General features: G+C 37.0%; 2 protein-coding genes across 3 annotated transcripts in view; one reads left to right on the top strand and one right to left on the bottom strand.

Moving 5' to 3' along the window:
- Positions 1-26,913, bottom strand: part of LOC139678051 (AP-4 complex subunit epsilon-1-like) — a 143,181-nt gene that overhangs the window by 31,432 nt on the left and 84,836 nt on the right. The window lies entirely within an intron of this gene.
- CYP19A1 (cytochrome P450 family 19 subfamily A member 1) lies at positions 680-21,760 on the top strand. Of its 2 annotated transcripts, XM_071568741.1 has the most exons (11): positions 680-774; positions 5,578-5,720; positions 6,541-6,708; positions 8,362-8,512; positions 10,930-11,084; positions 11,661-11,837; positions 12,523-12,637; positions 14,026-14,140; positions 14,730-14,892; positions 16,157-16,398; positions 18,325-21,760. In XM_071568741.1, exons 3-11 carry the CDS (start codon positions 6,564-6,566, stop codon positions 18,574-18,576), a joined length of 1,515 nt encoding a protein of 504 aa, XP_071424842.1. In that variant the 5' UTR covers positions 680-774; positions 5,578-5,720; positions 6,541-6,563; the 3' UTR covers positions 18,577-21,760. The 2 variants fall into 2 exon arrangements, with proteins under 2 accessions (XP_071424842.1, XP_071424841.1); XM_071568740.1 differs by lacking the exon at positions 5,578-5,720.

Raw genomic sequence — 26,913 nt, 5'->3', positions numbered from 1 at the left:
GGTCTTTTGTCATTACTTTAATGTTTCCTGTAATCACCTAATGCAGTTCCTCAAAACAACTGGATTTTCATTGAGTTGCCCAAAGCTACAGCAAAGAAAGAGAAGCATCACAAAGCAGAGAAACCAGCCCTTAGTTTATATGGTCATTCTGAAAAGTTATCAAACCTGCTGGGAATATAAAGGAAACAGTACATGCAAAAGCACACAGGATAGTCAGGCCTTCCCAATGTCAGTGCAGAACTGTGTTACAAAACATTACTGAGAGCTTTGTGCATCTCAATTTTAGAATAAGTCTTTTGGACCTCCTTGCTGTTGGAAATTAAAAATACGTTTAGATATGATAAGCAAAGAATTCACATCATTTCTGCTAATTCTACCTTCATGACAATGTACCTAAAAGACAAATCTCTTTCCTTGTTCAGAGCCACCAAAAATAATTATAAACTTTGTTTACTTTTCTCTTTTACTCTCCAGTCACATTCTAATCAGCATTAGGCTTGTGTGTCTCTATCACGGGCTATTTTGCAGCAGAAACATTGAGCTGTAGAGGTAAAATTACGAAATTTTCTTTTCAAAGCAACAGCCCCTGATCTATTACAATAAACAAACTTCCATCTCTAAGCAACTGATCTCTTAGCAACAAGAAGTACCTGCATAAAAGATGCTCCAGAGAGTGATCATCAGAAAGCCTATTCAGATCTTTAACAGGAGCACAGCAGTGGCAAGGATAGCACTTCTCCACCGGTACAATCCACAAGTAACAAGAAGACACAGGTAAATTTTCAATTCATATTATAGCATTTTTCTTCAAACTGTGTGAGCAGGACAGTACATAAATGGTTGTTATTTTGTTCTTGAGCGGGAAGTACGACTTCTGGAGCTGCTTTGATCTGAGTTACTGTAATTATCTTTGTGTAAATTATATGCTGTCACTCTAGAGATTTCTTTTTTTTTTAGTAGAAAATCTGCTGGTCTTCAGCCAAACTCTTTGTATTAAAACAACAGTAATGTTATATGTTTTGTAAGTATTCTACAAAGTTCCATTTTAAGAAAAAATGGCACTCTGTTCTTGCAGAATAGTCATCCTTTGAAGTTGTTCACTTCATCCAACCTTTCAAACTGTATTACAACAAGAAACAGTAAATCACTTTAGTTTTTATAGATACAAACTTCCTTGATCAGAAAACCAAACCTGTTCAGTGTTTCTTTGGTCACTGAATACTTTTGACTCTCAAGTGGATTTTTTCACGTGTACCATGACAAGATTAAGGCAGAATACATAACATGGAGTGGGCACTGCCAGCTGTTGCTGTAGAGCAATGTAGAATTACTTGGAAAGTGAGTCAATTTGGACAAACCAACATTTCCAAGCATCCTTTCACAGCAGGGAAATAATGGACTGTAAGTGAGGTAAAATAAAGGTCATCAGGTAGAACAAGTCTGGAACTGACTCAGGGAATTTTTTTATTTTGTCATAGTTGGTCTCTCTCAGTTAATGCTTGCTGTGGAAAAGTGCTCCCCTTCTTTCAGCTACTATGTCTTAGCTAATAATTATTTCTGATTAATGAAGTCATTTGCAGGAAGAATGGCATGAGAGTAGTCACACATTCTTCCTTAGTCTTGTTTTTTCAAATATCCAGATAAATTTTTCTTCAGGATTAATTTACATACTTTAATGGAATACTTGACATTCGCAACCAGGAAAAAAATCATATCTCTTAGAGAGTCACGCCCTCTATGTCAACTAACTTTTTGTTTAAATTGATCAAGGTATTTGCTAGCAATAAAAGTACAACAGCAGAGACATAATTATGGTAGAGAGAAGTGGTTGTTATCTGATAAATTAGAAACAAAGCCACCTAGTGATAGAAAATGGTAACAGTTGCCTACAGGCAATTGTCATACAGGTCTGCCTTGCCATGGTTGTAACATCAGAGAGAATTTTTGGTGGTCTATCCACAACTTATTTGCTGGTTAGTTTTGTGTTAATTAGAGCTTATGATGTTCTAAGGACTCTTTGAGGTACAGAGGCAGTAAAATATAGTCAGAAGTTTTCATATCTCCACAGCTCCTTCTGGCCACTTACAAGCACTGACACACCTCTTCTGCTTCAGGAGATGGTAAAGGGGTTTCATGGGAATCATTCCATCTCATGTGGATAATACTTTTCATGGGCATTAATATAGTGGCTCCTAAGCAACAATGAGACTTTTGGTGAAAGCTACTAAAACTGGCAGGTTATTTTTCCAAATCATTAACCATCATGTAAAGGCACAAAAAAGAGGCACTGCTTTTACTACAGTTATCCAAACAAATAGTAATATTCAAATAGAGTCCTACACTTACAGAAGATATTCTGTAGTTGTTTCCCTGGCAATGGGTTTAATCTGCATTGGCCAGCTAAGTCCTACTCACATGATAGTGCTAAGTGGTGCTAAGAAAGCTGATTGACCAAACTGACTCCGTGCAGCAGGAATGTCAACATTTACAGCAGTGCTGCAACTCCGAACTGCTCTGCACCTGGAAACTCACTGTGCACTTTGAGTAGGAGGTGACAAGAAATCTAGTTATGTGGGCACTGAAGCAGATAGAGCTGTGGCCACCATCAGTAACAATGCAGCAGCACTTTATAAGCACTACTAAAGGCAGCTGACAGAACTTTAAGCCTCAGAGAAGCATCCTCTGGGGATAGATTGTATTCAGCTGAGAAACGAGGGAACACTGTGATAAGAAGGCTCACTAAAATTAAGAACATCACAATTCCAAATAATGGCAGAGGCGTTGAATGCAACAATCTCTCTCATCTCGTGGTACAGACATTTTTTTCAACACCACAAAATCAGGGATATGTTTTTTATTTTTGTTTTACCTGCCCTCTGGCACAATGTTCGGCTCCCACCTCCTCCTTTACTTGTCAGGAGCCCCTTTAGATTGCCAGGATGATCATTACTGAATTCCCAATTCCAAGCCCCTGCTGAAAGCTGTCACCTCTTCCTTCTCCTCTAAGCTAAACAACAGATAAATTTGTAAGTGCTATTTAGATTAGATTTCATAGTAATTAAGTGGTACAGGATTAGTCTACAAGGCTATAATAACCATTCAACACTGCTAGAATACATTTGCATAGTAATTAGATGTGATAGACGTCTACAGCTACACTAATTCTAACCCACTGACCTGGACTCTAGAAATGGCTGGAAAAGGGGATTATTCCCTTATTTTCACATTTTATCATATTTATCTTTCCTGAACAAGCCAGAGTGCTTTCAGAAGCAGAGTAACATAAACATCTAACTTTAAAAAGGCTGATCTGCACATTGTGATTGCAAATGAAACCGTCTATACTGAGAAAGATGTCATCTGGAGCAAAGGATCAGATCACTAAAACACAAAGGAAGAGAAAAATAAGAAAAAATACTACAAATCAAAGACAAAAAAAGTCACGGGATTAATGCAGTATCAGATAACCAACAAACCAAGATGGAAAACTCTCGGTGCCATCCCCAGTGCATCCTGAGAGAATTACAGCATTAGAAGAGAGCACAGAATCCCAGGGAGCAAACAAACATGCAATCTGATGCTCGCAGAGTAATTGTGCTGCTCAGCAATCCAAAGGGCCCTCTGCAGGCAGATGCTGTCCCAGCTGTTAAATCCATATTTATGTCGGGGCAGGCAGCCTGTGCACACCCATCTATTTTGTCCTAAAGGACTTTCCTAATAGACGTCTCTTTCCCCACACTGAATAGTGGGGTTTTAAAAGCTTTTTTTTTGCCCCATATAAGTAACAATCAGAACGAACAAATCCCTCTGATCCGACACACACCTAAACTGGCTGCAAGGAAAGGAAATGACCAGTAGAAGATTTCAACACAGAATGACTAGTGAAAACTCCTTCCATGCACAATGGGCACTCTCCCTTTGTTCCATCTCTAAACTTTTTCAGTCTATTAGTGAATACTTACTATCAAAATTTATTTGGCTTTTTTTAGGAGTGACCTACCTCATGGACAATTCCTAAAAAATACAATGGGGACAACTAGGACAAGCAGTTCAGTTAAAATATTTTTAAGGTGACTTTTTGATGGTCCAGATAGCTTTTGCTATAAGAAAAAGGTCAAAATGCAAACCCTGAAAGTCTGCTTGGATCATACTCACTGAAATGAAGCAAAGAACTTCTCAATACAGGCAATGTAAACTGTTCATTTTAAGAACTTGAGAAGCCACTTTGACTAAAAATAAGACTGTATCAGATAATGTCAAGAGTATAAAAAGGATTCAAATTTAATATATTGCCTTTAATACTTTTATCCACGCAAGAGCACAAACCAGGATATAAAACTTATAAATGTAACAGCAAGGCACACACTGATGTATTGGACATATCACAGAAAAAAAGAAATATTTTCTTTTACTAAAAGTTATAGAATTATGAAGTTGAGACAACCCAGAACCTCAAACTCAATCCATTACTATCTGTATATTTTGAAAAGACAGAAACCTGCCTCCATTTCTCTGTCAAAACAAAGATAAGCTTCAGCTGTGAATAACTAAGAACTGAGCAAGATCAAACTCAGGGCTGATTTTCTGAAAATGAAAGGGGGAGCCTCATGCTTGCAAAGTACACCATGCAAACACAGCAGGACCTTGGCCTCTGGCAGGGCTTAGCCTACAGATATAATACTCATGGATACATTTGGAAGTATGAAATGGGTTTATTTCATGGCACCCAAATGCATAACCAACTAGTTCTCTTCATAGGGAATGTGAGGCAGAGACACACACCAGAATGACTTAGAGATAAAAAAAAAAACCAAAACAAGGAAACAACACACATCCTGTGTCAATGGAGTAAAAAGATGAAGGTGATCCAGAAGAAAACAAACAAACAAAAAAAAAGTAGAACTCTATGCCCTAAGTGTAGTTATTTCCTCCTATAATGCTGTAAGCTCATATTAGTGAAAAGGGCTGAAGCTAAGGGAAGTTATGCAGGCATGCTTTTGTTGTGGTAGCAAATGGCACTCAAGGAAATTTAAACTAATAAATGCCATTACATGATAAAAAGTACTTCTGACTACAAAACCTTCTCTCACAACATGCACGACAGCACAGCAGCTGGATGTGCACAAGATGTGGTATGTCCATGGACACTCCCAGAAGAGCAGCACTGCTATGATTTGGAATAGCATGAGGTTTCTGAAAGATCACCTGGCAGATTGGTCCTTTTGGATCATAACAATGCCAGAAGCCTGGCACAGCAATCATCCAAAACACTGGAGCATTGCAGTCACCTGCAAGGTTTCAGGCCACTGCTTGCTCCCTTCCCCAGGGTTTTGCCTGTACTCCACACATCTTCAGCTTTGACCATTAACAGTCTTCTATCTAGAAAGCATCTATTACATTCTTGGCTTAGTTCATTAAAATTACAGCAGGAACAGTCATTAAAAAGCAAGTTGTAATCTTTTCTTCAACATGAGACCAAAGCACAGTTCAAACAAGAAAGCACTTGCTCAAAGTAAACTGTATAGAAAAGTTTCCTGTTAAGTAAATATATCCTTCAATTTTGAAATCTTGTTGCAGGAAGAAACAAAGCAAATCTATTCTTAGTTATTGCCAAAGTAGACTTAAGAAGCTGTTTTATTAATGAAATATTGGGCAGATACAAGAGGATCTTTCAGCGGTTATAGGAGTTGCCACTCATAGAATAACATCTTCCCTCTCAGGTACAACCACCTCTTATATTTTTTGATTTAATTCAAAAAGACGAAAAATTACTTTGAATGTATCTTTCTGCTCCTTCTATGCATAACATACAAACCCATTTTGTTGGGGTTTTCCTGTGCCAAGTGCTGGTTACTGCCTGAGGAAAAATATGGTAACAGACAACCTACAATCCTGCTTGTTGTGGCACACACTGTTTTCCAAAGTGCTCAGCAGATGAACCATAAAGAAATGCAATGCATTATATTACACTCAAAGGTTGACAAAAAAAATAAAAAGGCTGTAATACACGTTTCAAACAAAACCCCAAGGTTTGTCTGCATCATTAAAAACTACCATAGTTATTCTGGAAATTAAAAACTCTAGCACTGTGGGCCTGCAGGAAGGGAAGCAGCTAAGTAACAGAGACAAAAGCTTGCAAGGGAACTCATTCAATGCTTCCACCACATGTGCTGAAAGTTTAATTTCTTGTGTTTTGGTTAGAAATTTGTGAGGAGTAAACCTCAGTATTGGCCAGCCAAGTCGATATCAGAGATAAAAGGGTTGTCAGCCAAAGTATCCAAAACTATTCTTCAACATCAAGGTCAGAAAATCTTTGTTATTTCCAAGCAAAAAAGGGGGCTGCTGCATGTCTGTTTTGACTTGTGATGAAACTTGTCCTGGCAAGCAGTCCAGGCAGTCACTCATTATAAAATAACGCTACGTCAAGAGCTAATTTGCTCATTTATAAGAACTACAAAGGGTTTGAGAGGCACCAACTGAAGCTGAACACATCTGAGCTTTGACAACCTCCGCCTCTTTCCCCTTTCTCCCTCTCTGAAGCAAAGCAGAATCTCTTGGAAAAGATGGTCCTGGAAACTCTGAATCCAATGCACTACAACATCACCAGTCTTGTACCAGATACGATGCCAGTGGCCACAGTGCCCATACTCATTCTCATGTGCCTTCTGTTTCTCATGTGGAATCATGAAGAAACTTCATCAATACCAGGTAAATTGACTTTAGCTGTACTGTCACCTGAAAGTTGTCAGAGTAATTTTTGTTTGTCACTCAAATTTAAGTGAGAAAATATTGCTGAATGATGATTGTATGACAACAGAATTTATTATGAGCCAGTTTAAATAATACAAATTTTTTAAATAACTGATAAAAGAAGTCATTCTAAACTCAGCACTTCCATAATAATCCTGGTTTGGCCACATAAGTAAATGACATTTAGTTTTCAGCTTTATTAAATGTATGCTAGAAAGGTACAATACAATTTACATACTCTAGATGTTCATATTTTCATGTGCATTATAAATGACTTTTTACATGTTTTAAAGTTTAAATCTTTCTAAATTGCCTTTACTATAAACAAAATTATTGTCTAAGAAATTATTCAGATTTTAGTAGATTATCAGGTTTTTTCTCCGTATTTAGCAGTAAAGACCCTCCAGAACAGAGCAACATCAAATGTCCTCCCTTTCCCTTCTGTAATGTTTTGGGGGTTATGGCAGAGATTAATGAATGAGTTTATTTTCCATGAGATGCAATGCAATGAACTGCTGCAGGAATGGGCAGTGCCCACACCTCCCAAAGGGCTTTGGCAGGAACAGCCCTAAACCAGTACAGTGACTCCTGAATGAAATGCTGAGAAAAGACCCTTGGCAAAGACCCTTCATTATGCTGAAACTCTTTGAAAGCAAGAGAAGAGGACAAAGTGTTCACAGGAGGTTGTGCCTTTTATTTGAATGCTTGGTTGGATCTACAAGAAGATAGAACTAAGTTAATATGTTTTAAGTTTCCAGGGATTTCATTAACCTGAGGTCTTGTCATTCCTATTAGTAACAGGTGAAACTACAAGCAGCTTTTAATATTTTTAAACTGTATACAAAATTTTGTAAGTATTTGGGGGTTTTTATGGAGTCAGACTCATATTCTATAGACAAAAGGAGCAAGTATAGCTTTCTCTGAAGGAGGAAGCTTCCTCTTAAAAGCAATTAGAGGCAAATTCTTTCTTGCTGTCTCCACTTTCTCTTTTCTGTTGGAAGAGAGAAATTTGTTGCTCAATTATAGTGGAACAATTTAGTTGTGAACTTTGTTAATTAAATGGTTATTAATGCATTCTGAAGCGTGGTTTTGTAAGCTCACTGCAGTAAAGTACTCTTTCCTTGAAATAACTATTTTCTCACTTTAGTATTAATGAATTTAAAAGAAATGCAACAACTGAACAATTATCAAAAGAACACTGATTTTTGTATTGTGACACTTCTAGACAAATTCAGTCAAGTTCATAAAAAGGGTAAGTTAAAATCACAAATTCATAAATCATATGCCTCTTGCCTAGAGCATTTCTTCTTTCTAATATCTGACTGTTGCCTGTCCACATGTTTGGAGCAGCTGGAGGCTGTCCAAAGCAGCGAGGAATGCCATTTGTGGCACCCTGAGAGCCCCACAGGCTCCCCCAGACAGTACATGAGGCTCCACCAAGGGAAATGCAAAGTTTCTCAGGCAGTTTCAGAACAGGATGGTTTGTGTGAACTGCCCAGTGCAGGCTGTGAGTGTCGTGTTAACAAGCTCCTTTCCAAAGGGGGACGCTTAGAGAGATTTTCTTGCCAGTGAGCACTGCTGAGCTCAAACCTGTCCTGCTCTGTTTCTTAGGGCCAGGATACCGGCTGGGAATCGGCCCCCTCCTTTCCCATGGGAGATTCCTCTGGATGGGCGTAGGCAATGCCTGCAACTACTACAACAAGACATATGGAGACTTCGTGAGAGTTTGGATCAGTGGGGAAGAGACATTTATAATTAGCAAGTAATTCCTTATTTACTGGCTTTCCAAGTTATTAAGGATTTCTCATATTTTTGCATTCTCTTTTCTACTTCCTTCTAAAGTGAAACTGACATTATTATTTTCATAATTTATCCTAACATAAACCTTTTACTTCCTGCTATTCACACACTTTTTTCTCATCTTTTGTCTCTTTAAAGACTCTGTGAATTCTCTTTTTGTGTTTTGTGGAAAGGAAGATTAAGCACTCAGACTTAAAAATCATTTACCATCTATTTTACCATTCCATTTAATATGAGGATTACATCCTCTTACCTGGGAACCCAGACTGACTACAATGCAGGACTAAGTCAGATTTTAGTTTCCTGTGTTCCTGTTTCTCCTTAAAGTGGAAGTGACGCTTGAAGGTTATGGTTCCAATTCAGCAATTTAATTAAGAAAATGCAGAATTATAGGATTGTGAGTAATTCCACTCCAATTAATGGGATTATTCATAGGCTTCAATTATGCACAGTATTAAACATAATACTAAATTTTAGTCTGTCACTTTATTAGCTCCAGTGGACGTTTGCTTTTTCTTACATTGGATCTTCTGGATGGTTATGAGTTATGCCATGAAAAAGAAAAGAAAAAGAGTGGTAAAATGTTTATCATGTGTAACTAATAAAGAATCACGACCTTTTTTAAACCATATCAATCAGTCCATACTCAGCTTTGACTAAGTAAAAGCTTTTGAAAGACAGTGCAGCACAGAGAACTACAACAGAATTTGCCATGTTATTCAAGTCAGCTTTATCTCTATTTTAACATCTGCAGAAAGAGGTAATCATGACAGGGAAATGATTTACATTCTTATCCTACATAGGTGTTGCAAACATCAACCCATGCAGTAAAATGTTTTGATAATGTTATGAATGCTTTGAAAATGCTATGAACTCATTGCCATCTTTCCTTACCTGTGCTACCCATCCACCAGAAACAAACCTGATAAACTATGCCAGAGCTGCATCAGACTTTCCAGTCAATACATCACTTTTCTACAGATATTTTTTGCTCAAAATAATTGACTGTACGTAGAAAATGAGTATTTAACTTTTTTTAGAGCAATGTAGAAGTTTTCAGTGGATCATAAGTTCAATGCAAAACTAAATCTTCCCTTAATTCTGTAAAAGTATACTCTTTTCATCAATGTCATCAGATTTTTCAGCATCAAATCTAATACTGAGATGCTAATGCACAGAGGGAAGGACTTGCAGACTTGCTTATAACAGATAATGTCTTTTGGAGGACTTCATCAGAGAGTTTCATAAGGAAAATCTGCTTATACAAGGTCACTTGACAAAACCCTCCCTTAAAATGTTATGATCCGTCTCCTGCATAGAGACGTGTGGGATGAAGGAAGCAAAAGGATCCTGTTGCACCTTTTCCTTCCTGAGGACAGCTGTTACAATTCCGCACCATCTTTTCATGTTCAGGAAAATACAGATGATGTCCCTTGCCGTGCAAAAAAACCCTTTCAGGCTAACTTTACCTCTGGGTCACACAAAACTGTAGTGAACACCCAGCAGAGCTGAAGTCAACAGCTAAAGTCACATTTACTTTGCCTGACTGAAAAAATTAAACTAAACCCATGTAAGAAGTCTGGGATTTGGTCCATAGAGTATGACACCTTATAAAGAAAGTAGTGCATTGTTTCATTTCAATCTCTGCTCTAATTTTTTCTTTCTTTTTTTGTTGGATTTTGTTTGATTGGGTTTCCATCACATCCACATTTCTGAAATTCTAGCTCCCTCTAAAGGAAATTGTATCTCAGAGCAAGAATACTGGTCACAACCTGCCTGTTATCACTTGCAAATTAACCTTGCCAGCTGTGGAAAGAATTATACATATCAAGGATGTCTCTTACATTTCCCTTCTATTTAAGAATATTTATCTCACAAATATGATTATATTATGGGGCTGCATATTTAAATGATATGTGTATATTTATGCTTTCAGGATATGTCTGGAAATGACCAAATAGCTAAAAAAGTATAGATGTAATTTAGTACACACCATGATGAAAATATCAGCTGTCAAATATTTTTCCTCACCCTCTGAAAGATCTGACATTGGTTACTGCCTGAGCATATCTTTCACATCTACACATTTCTATGTATACACACTAGTCAGGTTTAAGTTCTTGGATAACTATCTGCATTTTAACTGAAAAATAGTTTTGAATCTGAACAGAATACATTATTGCTCTACTATAGCTTCTAAAATTATCATCAAGATTTTTAACTATGTAAAAGGAATATTTCATGTTAAGCATTGTACTTCTGCTAAATTAATTAAGCAAACTAGCATTTCAGAGCAAGAGTAAAATGTCATAATAAAAATGCTGTATACAATCTATGAAAAGGGTTTTGTTTGGGGCTTTTTATTCCTTCCTCTCCCAGATCTACAAGTGTGTTCCATGTAATGAAACACTGGCATTATGTGTCTCGATTTGGGAGCAAGCTTGGATTGCAGTGCATTGGCATGTATGAAAATGGGATCATATTTAATAACAACCCAGCGCACTGGAAAGAAATCCGCCCCTTTTTCACCAAAGGTAAGTCCGGTGTGTATTGATGCCCTGCCTCACCATAGCACACAGCCAGTCTTTCTGAAGTGCTGTTCCTCCCAGGGTTCAGCACATCCTCAGGGATGTTACAGGTTGCCAGCAGGTACCCTGCTCTTTCAGAGCACCCAGGAATGATACTTTGAGAAATTTGCATCCTTCTCCTCACAAATCCCCAAACTGCCTTCCCTGCTCCGTGTCACTGCAAGCAAATGAGACAGGACATCATCGAGCCTGTGGTGCAGATGAGGCTCTGGAGACCCTCCCACACAGAGTGCACAGATGAAGCCAAATACCTTTGCATGATGTGGTATGAACCTGGCATGAAATGAGAGATTCAGAGAGGCTGGATGTGAGTCCAGTCTGGGCTTTGGGGTCATTGCCATCTTAACTCAAAATGTTTACATTTTTCTTGCAGAGGATGATAAACCAGTTAAGTTTCAGCACGATTTTATACCAGTCACTGACATGATAACCTTTGCCATTTTATTGACACCACTGTCACCAACTGAGAAGTTCTAAATAGGGTATTTGAAGTTACCAAGTCCCTTTGCACGTGTATTTCAGCCCTGTCTGGCCCCGGTCTAGTGCGTATGATCAAGATTTGTGTGGAATCAACAGTCAGTCACCTGGACAAACTGGAGGAGGTGACAACTGAACTGGGGAACATCAATGTGCTGAATCTCATGAGACGGATCATGCTTGACACGTCCAACAAGCTTTTTCTTGGGATCCCTTTGGATGGTACGAAAAGCTTTGTTTTTATGCCTTATGATGGATCTAAAGTGCATGCCCAAGGAAAATTCACTGACATCACTCAGCAGTATTGTTGCAAAAAAACAGAGCATGAATAGGCTCTTATATCACCATATAATCAACCGAGAATGATTTAGTATCATTTTAGTTAGGAAAGAGAAATTTATATGACCAAAAGTATTCAGTAGGTTGTCACATTCACCTTAATGAATAGTACCATTTAAAGAGATTGTTATGTACTGAGCTGGTACAATCCCAAATTATATTCATGCAAGAATCCGAAACCTTCACACCAATCTAAATGATTGCCTTTAAAAGTTCACCTAAAAATTTATGTCTTCTGCTATTTCTTCAGCCTCAAACCATATGACAGAATTATTATTATTATTGGGATGTCTGAATTACCCCATTTCAATATTCTGCAAGCATTCTGCTTTTGCTCTCCTGTGAGACTGTTTGGCTCTGGTTGACACACCTCTATGTCCTTTTAACTAGTTACTAAGAGTTTTGACAAAGATCTGTATGTTTTCTACAACTGCTACCTACCAGTTTTTCATCAAAATAGAGAAGATAGAGAAGGGAACAGGAACTTATAATTATTTGTTCTGAACAATTGTGTTTCTTGACTACTGATTTTTACCTTTTTTGTTTGTTTGTTAACATTCACTTTCAGAAAATGCCATTGTACTTAAGATTCAAAACTACTTTGATGCTTGGCAGGCACTTTTATTAAAGCCAGACATATTTTTTAAGATTTCTTGGCTGTGCAAGAAATATGAAGATGCAGTGTAAGTATCACACTTTACAAATCATTCTTTCTTATGTAGGGGACCTTCTTTAGTGCTTTCCTCTGCTTTTTAGAAACTAAAAGGTGGCTGCTGAAGTCCCCAGTTTGCAGAGCCAGGACAGAGCAAGATTTGTCACCACAAGTAGCTGATCTCAGGGAACAATTTAAAGCCCTAATCTCTTCAGTCCCATTTTATTCACCAAAGTATTAGTGAAACTCACTGGATATCACTGGGTCAGTTCAGACAAGGAAAAGCCACCATATGGGATACAGTTACAGTTACTGCCTAGTCAAGGACATTCCAATAGTAGGTTTCAACTCACCAAAACAAGAAAACCCACCAAGGCACAGTCCCAGCAGAGTTAACCCCTGAGAACATACTTATTTAATGATTCTCTCAACATGCATACTTGGGTCAACAGCTCGCTTCAGAGTTAAACCTTGATTTTCAGTGATAAATCTTTTCAAGGTGTTTGGTTTTTTTTTTTCCTAAATAAGGAACAAATACATTTTGTCATCTTTCTCTTTGCAAAAATACAAAATGTCTCTTCTATTCTTATGATCTTGTTTACTGTCTTCTGTCAAAAGAGGCCTGGCTTGAAAAAGAACTGGTATATTTTTTTAATTTTGGATTTGTATTTCACCTACTGAAAGAAATTACTGCTTAGGAAGTATGTGTAATAAATTGTTTTGATAGTGCTGTACAACATAAAGGCTGTAAGGGAAAGATGCAGGTTTATCTAAAGCATTGACAGCATTTGTAAACTAGACACAAGATTTGCATTTCCTATCACTTCTTGCTAGCTTTATTATGGCACTGATTACTGCTTTTTCCTCTGATGCAAATAATAGCCAAGTGTTATGGCCAAGTTATTACTAGAAAGTCCCTGCAAGCAAATATTGATATTTCAAAAGCAATCCCATTCAAATGAACTTTTATTCATAAATTTCTACTGCAAAGAAAAAACATAAAGATTGCTGAACTTAAAGCAATTCAAAGAACCATATGAAGACTTCTAATGCTCTTTATTTTGAAAATAGGACTATTTGCTTTTTCTAATATATAAAAGATGTTATAAATACTGAGAACCTTACAGGGAATGAAGTTTTAAATGCATTTACCCCTACAAACCCAGTCAAATTATTCTAACAAGTACATATGAAAAGTCTAAAGATTTAATTAATTTTTTTTCAAAATACTTTAAAAAATCACCTTCCAAGCTATAGCTTATTATTGCTACTTTTGCAGAGAACCATATAACCACTCTTAGGAATATTTAATTTCCACAATGTTTTTCCTGGTATAATCTCTATATTTCTAGTCATACCCTAGTGTATACTAGAAGTCTGCAGGTATTTATCAACATGTTGGATTTCTTCTGTTTTCAGCAAGGACCTTAAAGGAGCAATGGAAGCCTTAATAGAGCAGAAACGACAAAAGCTTTCCACTGTTGAAAAGCTGGATGAACACATGGATTTTGCATCCCAGCTGATTTTTGCACAGGTATTGGTAATGTACTCAAAATATGGTTAATTTGATTTTCCTGCCATTCTCCTGAGCACAGGTTTTGCAGCTTAAACTTCGTGTGCCTTTCGGAAAGTCCTGTCATCATAAAGGGATGCCAATTAATCTGTGCTGGGGAGTCCCCAACAGGGATTCAAATAGAAATACTTGTATTTGGGGAACAGCTGTTTGTTGTATTTATTTCATGGCTTACACGACATCCTTCCAACTCCTGTGTCTATCCCTGAATGTCCTTCAGTCTTTCCCTAAGCCCTGTGTTTTATTTTGATGTATTGCCTTTTGTTTGCAAAGGTTTCAGGTGCTATTCAAATCCTAACTTGTATAATGGCTGACAGCTCCAACTCTGAGGAAATGCAATAAACTAAAAAGAATCTGAGCTAAAAATGAAATCTTACTTTTCTGTAAGATAATACACACTCAACAAAACATTAGTTTCCTATTTTTCTCTGAAAGACAAAAAAATAAATGCTATTTAGCATAAGATAGACTGTCAAGAATTTGTACAGCTTTGTTGGCATCAGAGCTCAGCAATCAACATTTTCTCCACAACTTCCTTTTTTTTTTTCAGAACAGAGGGGATCTGACTGCTGAGAATGTGAACCAGTGTGTGCTGGAGATGATGATTGCTGCTCCTGATACTCTGTCTGTGACTCTCTTCTTTATGCTAATACTGATTGCAGAGCATCCCACAGTGGAAGAGGAGATGATGAGAGAAATTGAAACTGTTGTGGGTAAGCAGGAGTTGCACAGCCAGTGATGTGGGAATATAATTTTGCTCCAGCACTGATCTAATTTCAATTATCCAAGAGCTGAACATTTTAAGTGTTTTCTTCTAACAGAATCACTTGCTGTAAAACATATGAACTACCATTATAAAAGATTTTATTCAAGATCAAATGAAATAAGATGAGCAACTTGTAGAATAAATAAAAATAGGAATCATCAGAATTGATAATCTGTCAGAAAGATTGTGCTGTATTCTCTACTCAGCAGCAGCAGTAGTAGAAATCAGCATTCACCTCATAAGTTCCAGTGACATTGTTTTCTATTTCCCTTCAAATAGCCAAAAGGGACACAATTCAAATATTTCTAATCACCAACATTTTTCTGTGATAAAGTACAGAACAATGACTATAGAATAGAAAGACTGGAGAAAATTAAAATTATATTCTGCTGTCATCCATTTTGGTCTCCTCAAAGTACTAATTACCAAGTATTCAGAACACAATCAAGATATTCCAGATTTGTATTCTTTCCTTTCTCTAGACTTCATTCAAAGCCTGACACTGAACTAATATAGAAACTAATTTCTTCCACTCTTATTTAAGATTTACTTCTGGTCTGTTAAACACTGGAAAATGTATAACAAGTTCCTTACTCTTTTTCAAAGGTACTTTTAATAAACCTTATTTGATTGTCCTCATGACACAGGAGCACTCGCCTATTCCTTTTCCCTATTTTTTTCCCATAGCCTCAATCCCTAAGGCAGTAAATGTTGTTGCCTTTTCCTTAAGCAAAAGACAAATGAGGTAGCAAAGTGCCTTTCATCTTGCAAACCCACCGAGCTCCACATGCAGCCAAACCCAACCACAGAGTGAAAATTTAAGGTCCCCACAAAGTTATCTCCCAACTGCAGACAAGTCCCAGATTCCGTTTGCTGGCAGCTGCTGGAAGATTTATTTGTTGTGTCTTGTTGCTCTCTTACAAAAGCCAGGGAAGGACTTTGAGTTTTTTCTCTGACAAGAAAGGAGAACAGAGACTCATAACGTATTAACAAGAAGGTGAGAGATCATAAAATAAACTAGGCTTTATGCTGATGAACATTATATTGGATCCCCTGAATAACTAAGGCTACACAAAACTCCTTAAAAGCTGTTGGATCCTTCCTACCATTTCAGAACATGAGAATCTTCCAAAAACGCTTTGATCTTTGTCTAATGAAACCATGAAATTTATAACCAACTAACCTCTTCACCACCTGCTTTATTCCACAAGGTGACAGAGACATACAAAGTGATGACATGCCCAACTTAAAAATCGTGGAGAACTTTATTTATGAGAGCATGAGATACCAGCCAGTTGTGGACTTGATCATGAGGAAAGCTTTACAAGATGATGTCATTGATGGCTACCCTGTGAAAAAGGGGACAAATATTATTCTCAATATTGGTCGTATGCATAAGCTTGAATTCTTCCCAAAGCCAAATGAGTTTTCTCTTGAAAATTTTGAGAAAAATGTAAGTCTTCTATTTAATTTCTTATGAAAAACTGGGTATTGCTTATTGTTAATGTCTCTACTTTGATCAAGAACTTTGTGACCATCAGACTGATTTGCCTTTGTCTAAGTGCCTAGTTAATGATATATCCTGCTTATTACTATCATTATTAGAGATGGGCAGATATTTTCCTATCAAAGTACTTTTTAAATAAAACATAATTATAATACGGAAAACAGGTTTTTCCAGGTATAATAATTTTGAATAAAAAATTCTAATTAAATTTGCTAGACACACATAGTTGCCATTATATCCCCTGACACTGGACTAAATGAAGAGGCAGAGACAACAACTTAACTTTTTAAGAAATAAGTAGATGGGCCACTTTGATACACCAAATATGGACTTACAAGTAAAAACACCTGAAGAAATGGTTGAGAAAACAAAGAAATAAGATATGAGTGTTCAAGCCAGAAAAACACCTGTAAGTTTTACATATTTCTTACCAAAAAAGCCACGTGTACCACTTATGTCACACAAAAACAAGGACCAAGCAAAGTGGTCAGCATTTCTAACTGCTTTTTTATTACCCATAGCAGACTCTGCACACAGTATTAAAAATAACAGCTCAAGGAAAAAAGCCCTTGTAGAAAATTCAAGAACAGAGCAAGTGAGGAAGTTTATCACAATTATTATTCACTGGGAATAGATTCCATTTTGCCACCCATTATTTTCATTCTAAGTATTTCTACCAAAATGGATATCTTGCTTATTTTATGAGTACATTTTGCTTCTAAAAATATTTCCCCTTGACCAAATATTTAACCACACATTTTCTATCTGACTTGAGGCATTCTGTTTGCCACATAATTATTCTGGCAGGCACCATTTTCCCACAGTTCTCCAAGTGAATAGCAATCCCCAGTATTATTTATGATAAGATGCCATTGTTAGAATCTAAACATTTTTGCATTTTCCCAGGCTGTGCATTTGGCATTGTGCTGTACTGCCAGCTGCTGTACTTGCTCTGTATGATAAACACTTGTATTTATGTATCATTTTTCAAGGAGCACAACTCAGTTTATTTGAATAAAATATTAAACTCCAAACATTTTTCTTAGTCTTAAAAAAAGGAGAAAATGACATTTCTTTCCAGATAATTTAATAGAAGCCAACCTTTTCTACTCTATTCTTGGGTTAAATAGGAAATCAGAACACAGCTAATACCTTATTTTTTTAAAAGGAAGTTACACAGATGAAGAAAAATAATGTATTTATAGCCAAACTTTCTGTTTAACTGATCTATTCAGTATCAATAAAAGCAACAGAAACTGACTGTGCATTCTTCAATAGTTCTGCGAATCCTGCTTTTCATATTTCACTTGATAGGACAGGAGACAATAATTTTATAAGTATTATCTCTCTATTATATACCAAATAAAATTTTTAATATTACATTCAATGATAAATTAGTTCTCAGGAACATTAGCTTTATAATGACAAATGGAGGAGGTGTATGGCTTTAGGATTATCTTCAGACAGGCATCAGCCTGTTTTTCAGATATTTATGAGCTTTATAATTAACATCTTCTGAAAAACTTTTTAATGAACTTTAAAGCATTTGAAGAACAGAAACTTCACTCCATTTCACAGCTTGGGGTGAAATCCCTGTAGCTCAAAGGACAAAGAGACTGAATTGCATAAGCAGACCTTGACTGTGCCATGGCTGCCACCTCAGCACTGCCAACACTCCATTCCTCTGCTGCTGTCTGTGGTTTGGCCTGACCTGGCTGGGAGGGCTGTCCACTGGAAAGCAATAACTGCTCCTAAGAGATTATTTCCACAAGTTTTTCACTATATATCTACTCCTAATTTCCATCATCATTTTGGCTCCTTTTCTGAAAAAAAATTTGTCTTAAATTTTATTCCTCTTGTTATTCTGCGCAGGTCCCTTCACGCTATTTCCAACCCTTTGGATTCGGCCCTCGGAGCTGTGTAGGGAAGTTTATTGCCATGGTAATGATGAAGGCAATCCTGGTGACTCTCCTGAGGCGCTGCAGAGTGCAGACGATGAAAGGAAGAGGCCTTAACAACATCCAGAAAAACAATGACTTATCCATGCACCCCATCGAAAGGCAGCCTCTGCTGGAGATGGTTTTCACACCAAGGAGAAACACAGAGGAGAATCAGGGTGACTAAAATGGCTCAGCATTAAAGTTACAGGGCTTTCTCAGCCACAGCCACTAAGAAACACTCATCATTCCTAGTTAAATATATAAAGTGTTTTGTTGTCCCTAAATAACTACAATTTCAGAAGGCACTTGTTCTGTATAGCAGAAGCAGGCCACAATCTGAAATTATGATATGCAGAATTCCTGGCTGCTTTTTAAAACCAAGTTCAGACAAAGTCATACCTTCCCTTTCAAACACTGCAAGTTCAGATGTTTGGGGTCAACAAAAGAACATGCCTGATGTGTGTTTAATTCCAGGACATGTGTCTCTTTTCCCCTCACCTCCCCAAAGTTGGATCAAGCAGTATTTGACTATTGCAAACCTCTAATCAACTGTTTTTGAAAACAGCCGAATTAATGAACTTTAAGTTAACTTTAAGAAATTATTTAAAATATTGAGAACATACATAAGGTACAAAAAAATGCTTGAACAGGAAGCCATTCAAACATTTTTCTTTACTGTGTTTGTGTTTTGCCATCATACCAAAGACTTCCAGTGTCAGATAGATTTTTCCACCAGTAGTAATTTTCAGTCTTGGGTAATAATGGCAGCTGAGATAACTGTTCTGTGGTTTGAAAATCCAGTGTCCTGCTACAGAGGATCTGCAAACACCTTAGCAAAAAGCAGCTGAGAATGAGGTAATGAGTATGAGGCATTACAACTAGCACTACACAGAGGGGTAACGCTCAGCTCCACGGCCTCATCTGGTTAATTGTAGAAGTTTCCCACCTCACCTCAGTTTGGTGAAGTTTAAATTCTCTGTAACCTGCCTAAGCTGTACCAAATCCTTTTTTTGGTTTTAATTGCTCGATTCTGCTTCAGAGAGTAAGATCCCGAGGTGTTGCCCCTGTTCCCACAGCACAGCACAGGAGAGTGTTCCCTCTATTATCCAGACAGTCCTTGTTTCTCCTCCTGGAGGAGCACTGGCTCATCCTGCTCTCCAGCATCTTGCTTCATGCCCACTGATACAGAGAGACTCAGTAGCAAGAAGGAAAACTGTCTCAAGAAGCAAATTTCACTGGGTAAATGCTCACAGTTCTTTAGTGGCAAAGGAGAAAATTTCTAAAATAACAAACAGATTTCTAAAAAACTTTTTAAAGTTATTTTGCATATCCAGGTTTCTATTTTAATTATAAACTAAGCTTAGGTTTATATTTAGTTCTTAACAAGAAAAAGCTAAATAACTTTCTTGTTCAAAACTGACCTGTCTTGAAATGTGTGCAACCTGGGCACTGACATCTCTACTTGCCTAATGATGACTTGCTAGTTTGGTCAAAAAGAAAGAAAAAGATCTTTCCGGCTTAATGACAACATTCCTTGACAGAGACTTTCCCTTTTCATTAAGCTTGAGCTTTCATACTTTGTAACACAAAGAAAGGGATTGTCTGGATAAAGTGCCTTGATAAAGACAACCAACCAGTGTAAAATAGGTTTTATATCAACCTTTTCCTTCCCAGTCATTTAAACTAGAAAAAGAAGAAAGAAGGGGGGTGGGGGGAAAAGTGAGAGGGAAAGGAAAAAAAATAATTAAAATTAATTAATTAATCTGTTCCTTCAGATCACTGATCTCAGTTGCAGGTCCAGCAGAGGAAGATCTATCCAGTAGTGTATAAAAACTGCAAAACCCAGGAAATAATCAGGTGTTCCAGCCCAGGATAATGAACTAGGCTGGTGACAAAGGAGAGGAGCTTTATACTTAGATCAGTTCTCAAAACAGCATGTAAATATTCTAGAGCAATTTAAAAAAAAAATCAAACTGGAAAGCAAAATAATTAATTGCAGCTGTGTTATTTTTAAAGCTTTCTCCACAACATTTGCATTGTACCCAAAAGTGACAACAGTGAAGTGCAATCCCACAGCACCTGTACATACAGACAAAACTTGGCATTGGAAGACACACAGAAATAGGATTTAATGTTTAAACTCAATGGTCTTTTCCAACCTAAGGAATTCTATCATTCTAGGACTTCTGTTTTTCAGATCACAAGTGGCACAGTGGTATGAATCTTTGGAATATCTAATTTAACCTCTGTTTGTTCATTCTTTGTACCCTTTAAACTACAAAGACATTAGGGCAGTTGGGAGAAGAAAAAAAACCTCAAAGAATGAAAAACTCCCAACCATTGGTAAATCTCATTCTTGCTCATTCTGTATCATAGAACACTCCAGGTCACTTCAGTGGACAAACCTTTCTCATTTGTATGAGAAGTCTAAAAAGAAATCCTCTGAAGGGTTTGGGTTATTTTTCTTAGGATTAAACTACTATTTTATACACGGGATACATCTTTTCTTATTTCACACACAAAAGCATTTTGAAGTGATGATTTACTCTCTGATTTTCCCACCTCATAATTATAGGCCTCTCCACAACTAAAATTTTTCACAAGGTTGGAATTAATAAATGATCACTCAAATTTTTGAAATAATTATATAAAATCAAATAGATAGGCGGAAAGTGCATGCTTCTCTGATTTCTGGAATGTGCTACAAATTGTTGAATCTGCAGGCTGGAATTCCAGAAACATGATTACCTTAATTGCTCTATGAAAGAAATAAAGCAGTATCATTTTTTACTTTTGGTAAGCAAGCCTACAAAATTATTTCCCCTTGTATTTTAAGTATATTCTTCTGACATGCTTTGCACGTAGTCTTTCTGGTCTTCAGATTACTACAGTACTTAGTTTTGTCCACATTCGGACAGCAGGCCTGTTAATTAATCTGAGCTGTTAACTAATCTGAGCACCATTCTCCCTAACTTTATTATGGCTATTACTCAGTGGTCTGTTTGCATGAATATTTGCACTATAAGGTCCATTTCCCCTCCCCATCCTCTTACTTGTGCTTGAGAACTGCATTTCAAACCTTGCCATGTGAATATAAAGAGTTTCAATCTTTTCAATGTACATACACCTGTACAGAACAGAGCCCTGACTTTAAATGATGGTTTATTACCAAGTACTGTAAAAATTTAAGTGGATTTTTAAACCACTTTAAGTCTACTGTCATCAAGTGACTACTCCATTAATGTTCAATACACTGACACAGAAAAACTTGACAACTTTGTTTTATACATCACTGTGATTACGGGCTGCTCACAGGACATAAATGTGGATGTTGTTAGAAAATAATGATCAAATAAAAGTTGTATTCACAAAACCAAGTTTAAAGTCATGTTTCATCTTATTTTCCACCTTGAGAATCACAAAACAGTAATAAAATGTGTGTGTCTGCATGCACAAACAATGTTAAAATATTAGACACAAGGATGAAATCTGGGATGTTCTAAGCCCAAAATTTCCACTGATTTTAGAGGATATATTATTGCAAAGATCCTATCCATAAGTAATTTAAGTTCATACAAGACTCCTTTCCTAGGAATGCACTTTATCAAAGCTTTAAAAGAAGGAAGAAGAGGTGGGTTTGGGCAATTCTTAAGATAATAGGAATTTGTGAATATAACAAAGAAGCTTGGTTTGACGATACAAAAGGCTCAGCTACCTGTGAGAAAAGTGTCTAAAGTAATAAAAAAATGACCCAAAGAAAATAATTAAACTGACTGCACAGTTCAAAGTAAATTTCGTCTCTTTTTGTACTCCTAGCAAGATGGCATGACAAATCCGGTTTGTATCCAATACATAACCTATTTCAATGTCAAATAAAAATTTTTAGAGTGATAATTCTTACCCCTGGCTAAGTGATGGACAACTGGAAGGTAGTAAAAGGCACATTAAAGAAAAAAATCAGAAGAACTGTTTAGCATAGCTGCAAATGGAGAGATTTTTCAGACAACAACCTGATCTTAAGACACTCCCAGTAAAAACATTTATACTAAAATTTTACAAGCTTTATTAGCAATTTGCAGACAATAATAAAGAATTGTCATTTCATATATTGTTAACTCTCTGTATTCTCCAATGCAATCAGTGTTACAGCCTCAGGTAATAACCCATCAAATACAATTCTCACTTAAAAAGAAAATTCCAATTGACAGTTTTTAGGAGAAAAGGAATTATTACTGTTTGGGAAAGGAAAATAGTTAAAATTTTGGACCAAATCTGCTCTGCTCTATCATGAAATAAATACTTCTGTAATTTAAGACTGGAATTTACTGCTGCCATACACATTTTAAACAAGCAGTTACACAGGACTTAAGAGGTTAAGACTGTTAGGGCTCCAAACAACATTGTCTATCTACTATCACTGTAAGCCATAAGCTTTATGATATCGATTTATAAAAGTGCTAGGTCTGCACACTGTTACAATTCCAACATTTTCAAATACAGGCCTTTAATTTTTCAACGCAGACAAGCCCTCAATTTCATACATCTCTACTACAGCACTCTCCATTGAAATGCATCAATGCATTAAGAAAAAAAATCCCGTGGACTGCATCTGCTCAGAGAACCCCTCCTGGTCCCCCGAACCGAGGTACTGTTGTGCTCTCCCCGTTTTTGCGGTCCCCCTTCAGCTGCGGGGATTTGGGGACCAAATTTGGGTGCCGCGATTCGGGCGGGCCCAGCAGGGGGCGCGCACACAAAATTTATCCCACCGCGAGCGAAGCTTTGCCCAAGTCCTTGATGCACGAGAGCTGAGCCGAGAGACTCCTGGTCTCACTCGGTTATCAAACACTGCTTTAGGACGACGTGGAGTCATTCTAAAGCCATTCAAAGTGTAGAGTTGGAGAGAAAACTAACCCCCCAACGGTTTGGACGTAATTTATAGGTATGATTCCAATTAGTACTGGCATTCTCCCTGCCATCCCATATCGTCCGATCTCAGATGCTCAGCAGGGTCAGCCCCGGTTAATACCGGGTGCTGTGACAGTCCCGAGGACTTCACTGTCACTGTGCAAGCCCGCTCGGCCGTGGCAGATGGACCTTAGGACTGAAACGGTGGGGCCAGTTCTGTGCACACTATGCCTCACCTAAAAAAATCCACTGCACAGGCTAGAAGGGCACGTGGGGAGAGCCCTTCCCAAATCTTTGTTCACAAAGTCTGGCCATACACATACACACTGGCATTAGAGCATTTGCAAATATCACCTTTTATTTGAAGGGTTCTCCCAGTCTAGTCGAGTAGAATCTGCATGTATCATTTAGCATCAGCATCAATGGAACCCTACCCAGCAGGGCTCAAATGATTTCTAAGAAACTGTAGGGCTTTGCTGGTATTTTAAGCATAATTCAGCCTAACAATTAATTTGCTGTATTGGTAGTAACACACTTTCTCTTAATAGAATACTTTACTATAATATTTTCCCTGCTGTTTGCTTAATTCAATTTAGTGTGTCTATGGCATTATTCCACAGTCCACAGTAGAACAGCATTCTCTCACAAAACAGTGGGGCCTTTGAAGCAAAGTCAATTTTTGTGTATTGATCCTTCAGTGACTAATGTAGGTCCCAACACTTCTACAGTAGGTACAACTCACCAGTCCAAGAATTGAGCAGATCTTCATAAAAACTCTTTACTCTTTAAATAATTGCTGGTCAAAATCAAGTCAGATGCAAAAAATTATACATTTGGCACAGTGTGCACAATTCCATTAAACCACCTGATTACAGCTGAAAATACCTCCCATCGGATTTCAATCATTTAATTGCTCTTCAATTTCAGAAGGGCTGATTAACATTACACTCAATGCTTTATAAACTTATCCTTACCTTGTAATGACATGTAGATGGAGTGGAATTTCATTCTCCATTTAGCAGCCATGGAAAGATTCTTGGCAAGGTATAACAGATCAAAATAGCTATATTCAGAAACTGCACCTTCTAACACCTATACACATATTTGTATTTATATCCACCTTTTTTCATGCCAACAAATGTTAGAGGATATTTTTCCAGTGTCAAATAATAGTTCAAGAGAGACGTGAGAACATTATAAATCAGTATTACTGTAATATTAGGTACGGTGCTAAATGCATTAATAAAATTGCCACTTCTATTTCAAAAAGCACATAATCAAATTTTGCAAAAGGAGAAAATCCAGCTACTGAATGAATATTAAAGCAGGTGCAAATGGATCTTTTTCTGTTTGATGTGAAATATTTTCAAATGGAATTTCACAAGCACAGATGTATAAATACAAATGAAACTGTATTCAGTGGTCATGTCTTTTTCCTTACATAAAGGACAATGCAAAGAAGATAACTTTTCTGTCAAGGGGGATCGATACAACTTGCTAAAATGTGCCAGTTGTGGTTTATTATTGCAGGCTTATTGCTATTAACCAGTTACCAGTAAATTACTGACTCTATACTATGTACTTGTTGCAGGTAAGCATCCCATTGAAAATAATACGTGCAAGAACTTCAAAGTCTGGTTGGCCGTTTTTTTACCAGCTACTTAAAATTATATCAAGGAGTGACAGCTCCCTATTTTCAGTTCCAGCTACACACTATAGCTCTCTGTCATAATAGTAAAATGTCACCTGGCAAATACAAAAGTCTGTTGAAATTATCTTAACTTTGAATCTTTTATCACTAACCATTTCTGAAAGTGCCATGGAAACTGTAACACAACTCAGCAAAGGAGAAATTGTTTTGGAGAAACACATGTTACAGGGTGAAAAGGTTTTCCTGCAGCATGCAAGTGCAAAACATTGCCAGGAGATAGTGAGGTTTGTGATTTGCAGGACGAGGCAGTTTTTCCAGACCACACAAGACTTGTACACCCTAGTGAGCATCCTCTCCTGGGCTCTCACCATACTCTTTGGATACTGTGCTCAAAAACCTCTGCGGAAGAGCTCGAGCTTCAGATGGTCAAGGCCTGAAATTCAGCTAACAATGCTGACAGTAGAGTCTGAGTACAGGTAATCATAAAAAATTGTAAAAAACAACAAAATAAAACCAAACCCCACCACCATACCAACCCACAACTCACCATGTTTTCTCAAAGAGGGGGCAATGAAGTAGTGTGCAGCACTGACATGCAGGAATAGTTTAGAAAAAGTTTAGAAAGTATTGAAAGACCAATTTCTGAGCAGCTTCAAGCAAGATATTGGACCTGCTTAACTTTCAAAATATTTATGAATATTTATGTGTTTGGTAATAGAAACCTGTTTCCACATTAATTTTTTATCATTAAATTATTAGATTCTCAAATCTCCTCTGAGAATGCAAGGAGTTCTCTGTAGAAGAGAACATAGAAATAGAGCAATCCAAACCAATCCAAAATGTTGCTTTGGTGTTTGGCTTCTGAAGGGGCTGATTAATTAGCAAAGTGTTTCTGTGACACCACAGTCTTTCAAACAAAATACCACAGACTGGACTTGAATCAGAGTAAAAACCCTTAATGAATATTTCTGCAACGCAGCCTTTGTGAATGCAATGCAATATATTGGTCCACAGTCTGAGAAGGTAAAAAATAAACTGAGGAGTGACATTTATTCACCAACCCTTTTTAGAACTTAACAATGTGTGGTTTACAGGAGTTCATTTCGGTATTCTGAGCAAGTTTAATGAAATGTCATGTAAAATCAGTGGGATTTAGGAGTTTAAGTGCTACAATTGCTCCTGAGAACAAGGAAAAATTAAGTCTAAACATATTTTAAAGTTAACAGCAAAGACACCATGCTCTTCTAATTGATTAGCAATAATCAGCAGTACCTATATACAATGTAAATCTTAGATTAAGTCTTCTTTCTGCCAGTTGTATGAGATACTGTATAGTTTACCCCAGCTGCAAAGCATTGCCACTATTATTTTTCCTTATAATTTAATTCTGAAAGATTAATGCTGCATTTTGTGTCATAATCCAGTTTTTGGACAAGTAAAATGTGTTCAGATTCTGAACATCCTTAGAGGAAAAAAAAGCACCCGTATCTGATAATATCTTCAAATACATTTCCAGGGGATTAAAAAAAAAAACCAAGCAAACCAGAAACAAAACAACAAAAAAACCCCCATGCATATATATATGTGTATATATAAAAACCTTTTACTGCTTGAAGATTTAATTTTGAGTTACATTCAGTGACAGATTTTCACATGTTTCTGGGAAACTACTTCCTATCGTAACTAGACATCTGTATTAATCTCTGTTTAAAAGTTAAAACATGTATCTAGGAAAACTAAGGATTTAATTAATACCTTTCAACAGCCATTTCTGAAATTCCCATATGACCACAGGTATTCTCTAGCCCTTTACTGTATTTCTGGGCTTTGGTGCTACAGAAAATGCAGAAATGGATATGCATTAACTATGCAAGACTACAAAGGATATGCCCTCCTGATTACTTTAAGTAACCTTTGAGAAGTTTAATGAAGAGAAATAATTGCCCTCCCCTTGCTAATGATGAT

Source organism: Pithys albifrons, chromosome 13, assembly GCF_047495875.1.
Source record: "Pithys albifrons albifrons isolate INPA30051 chromosome 13, PitAlb_v1, whole genome shotgun sequence".
NCBI lineage: Eukaryota > Metazoa > Chordata > Aves > Passeriformes > Thamnophilidae > Pithys > Pithys albifrons.
The sequence above is the reverse complement of the archived record's forward strand: the minus strand, read 5'-3'. Positions and strand labels throughout refer to the sequence as shown.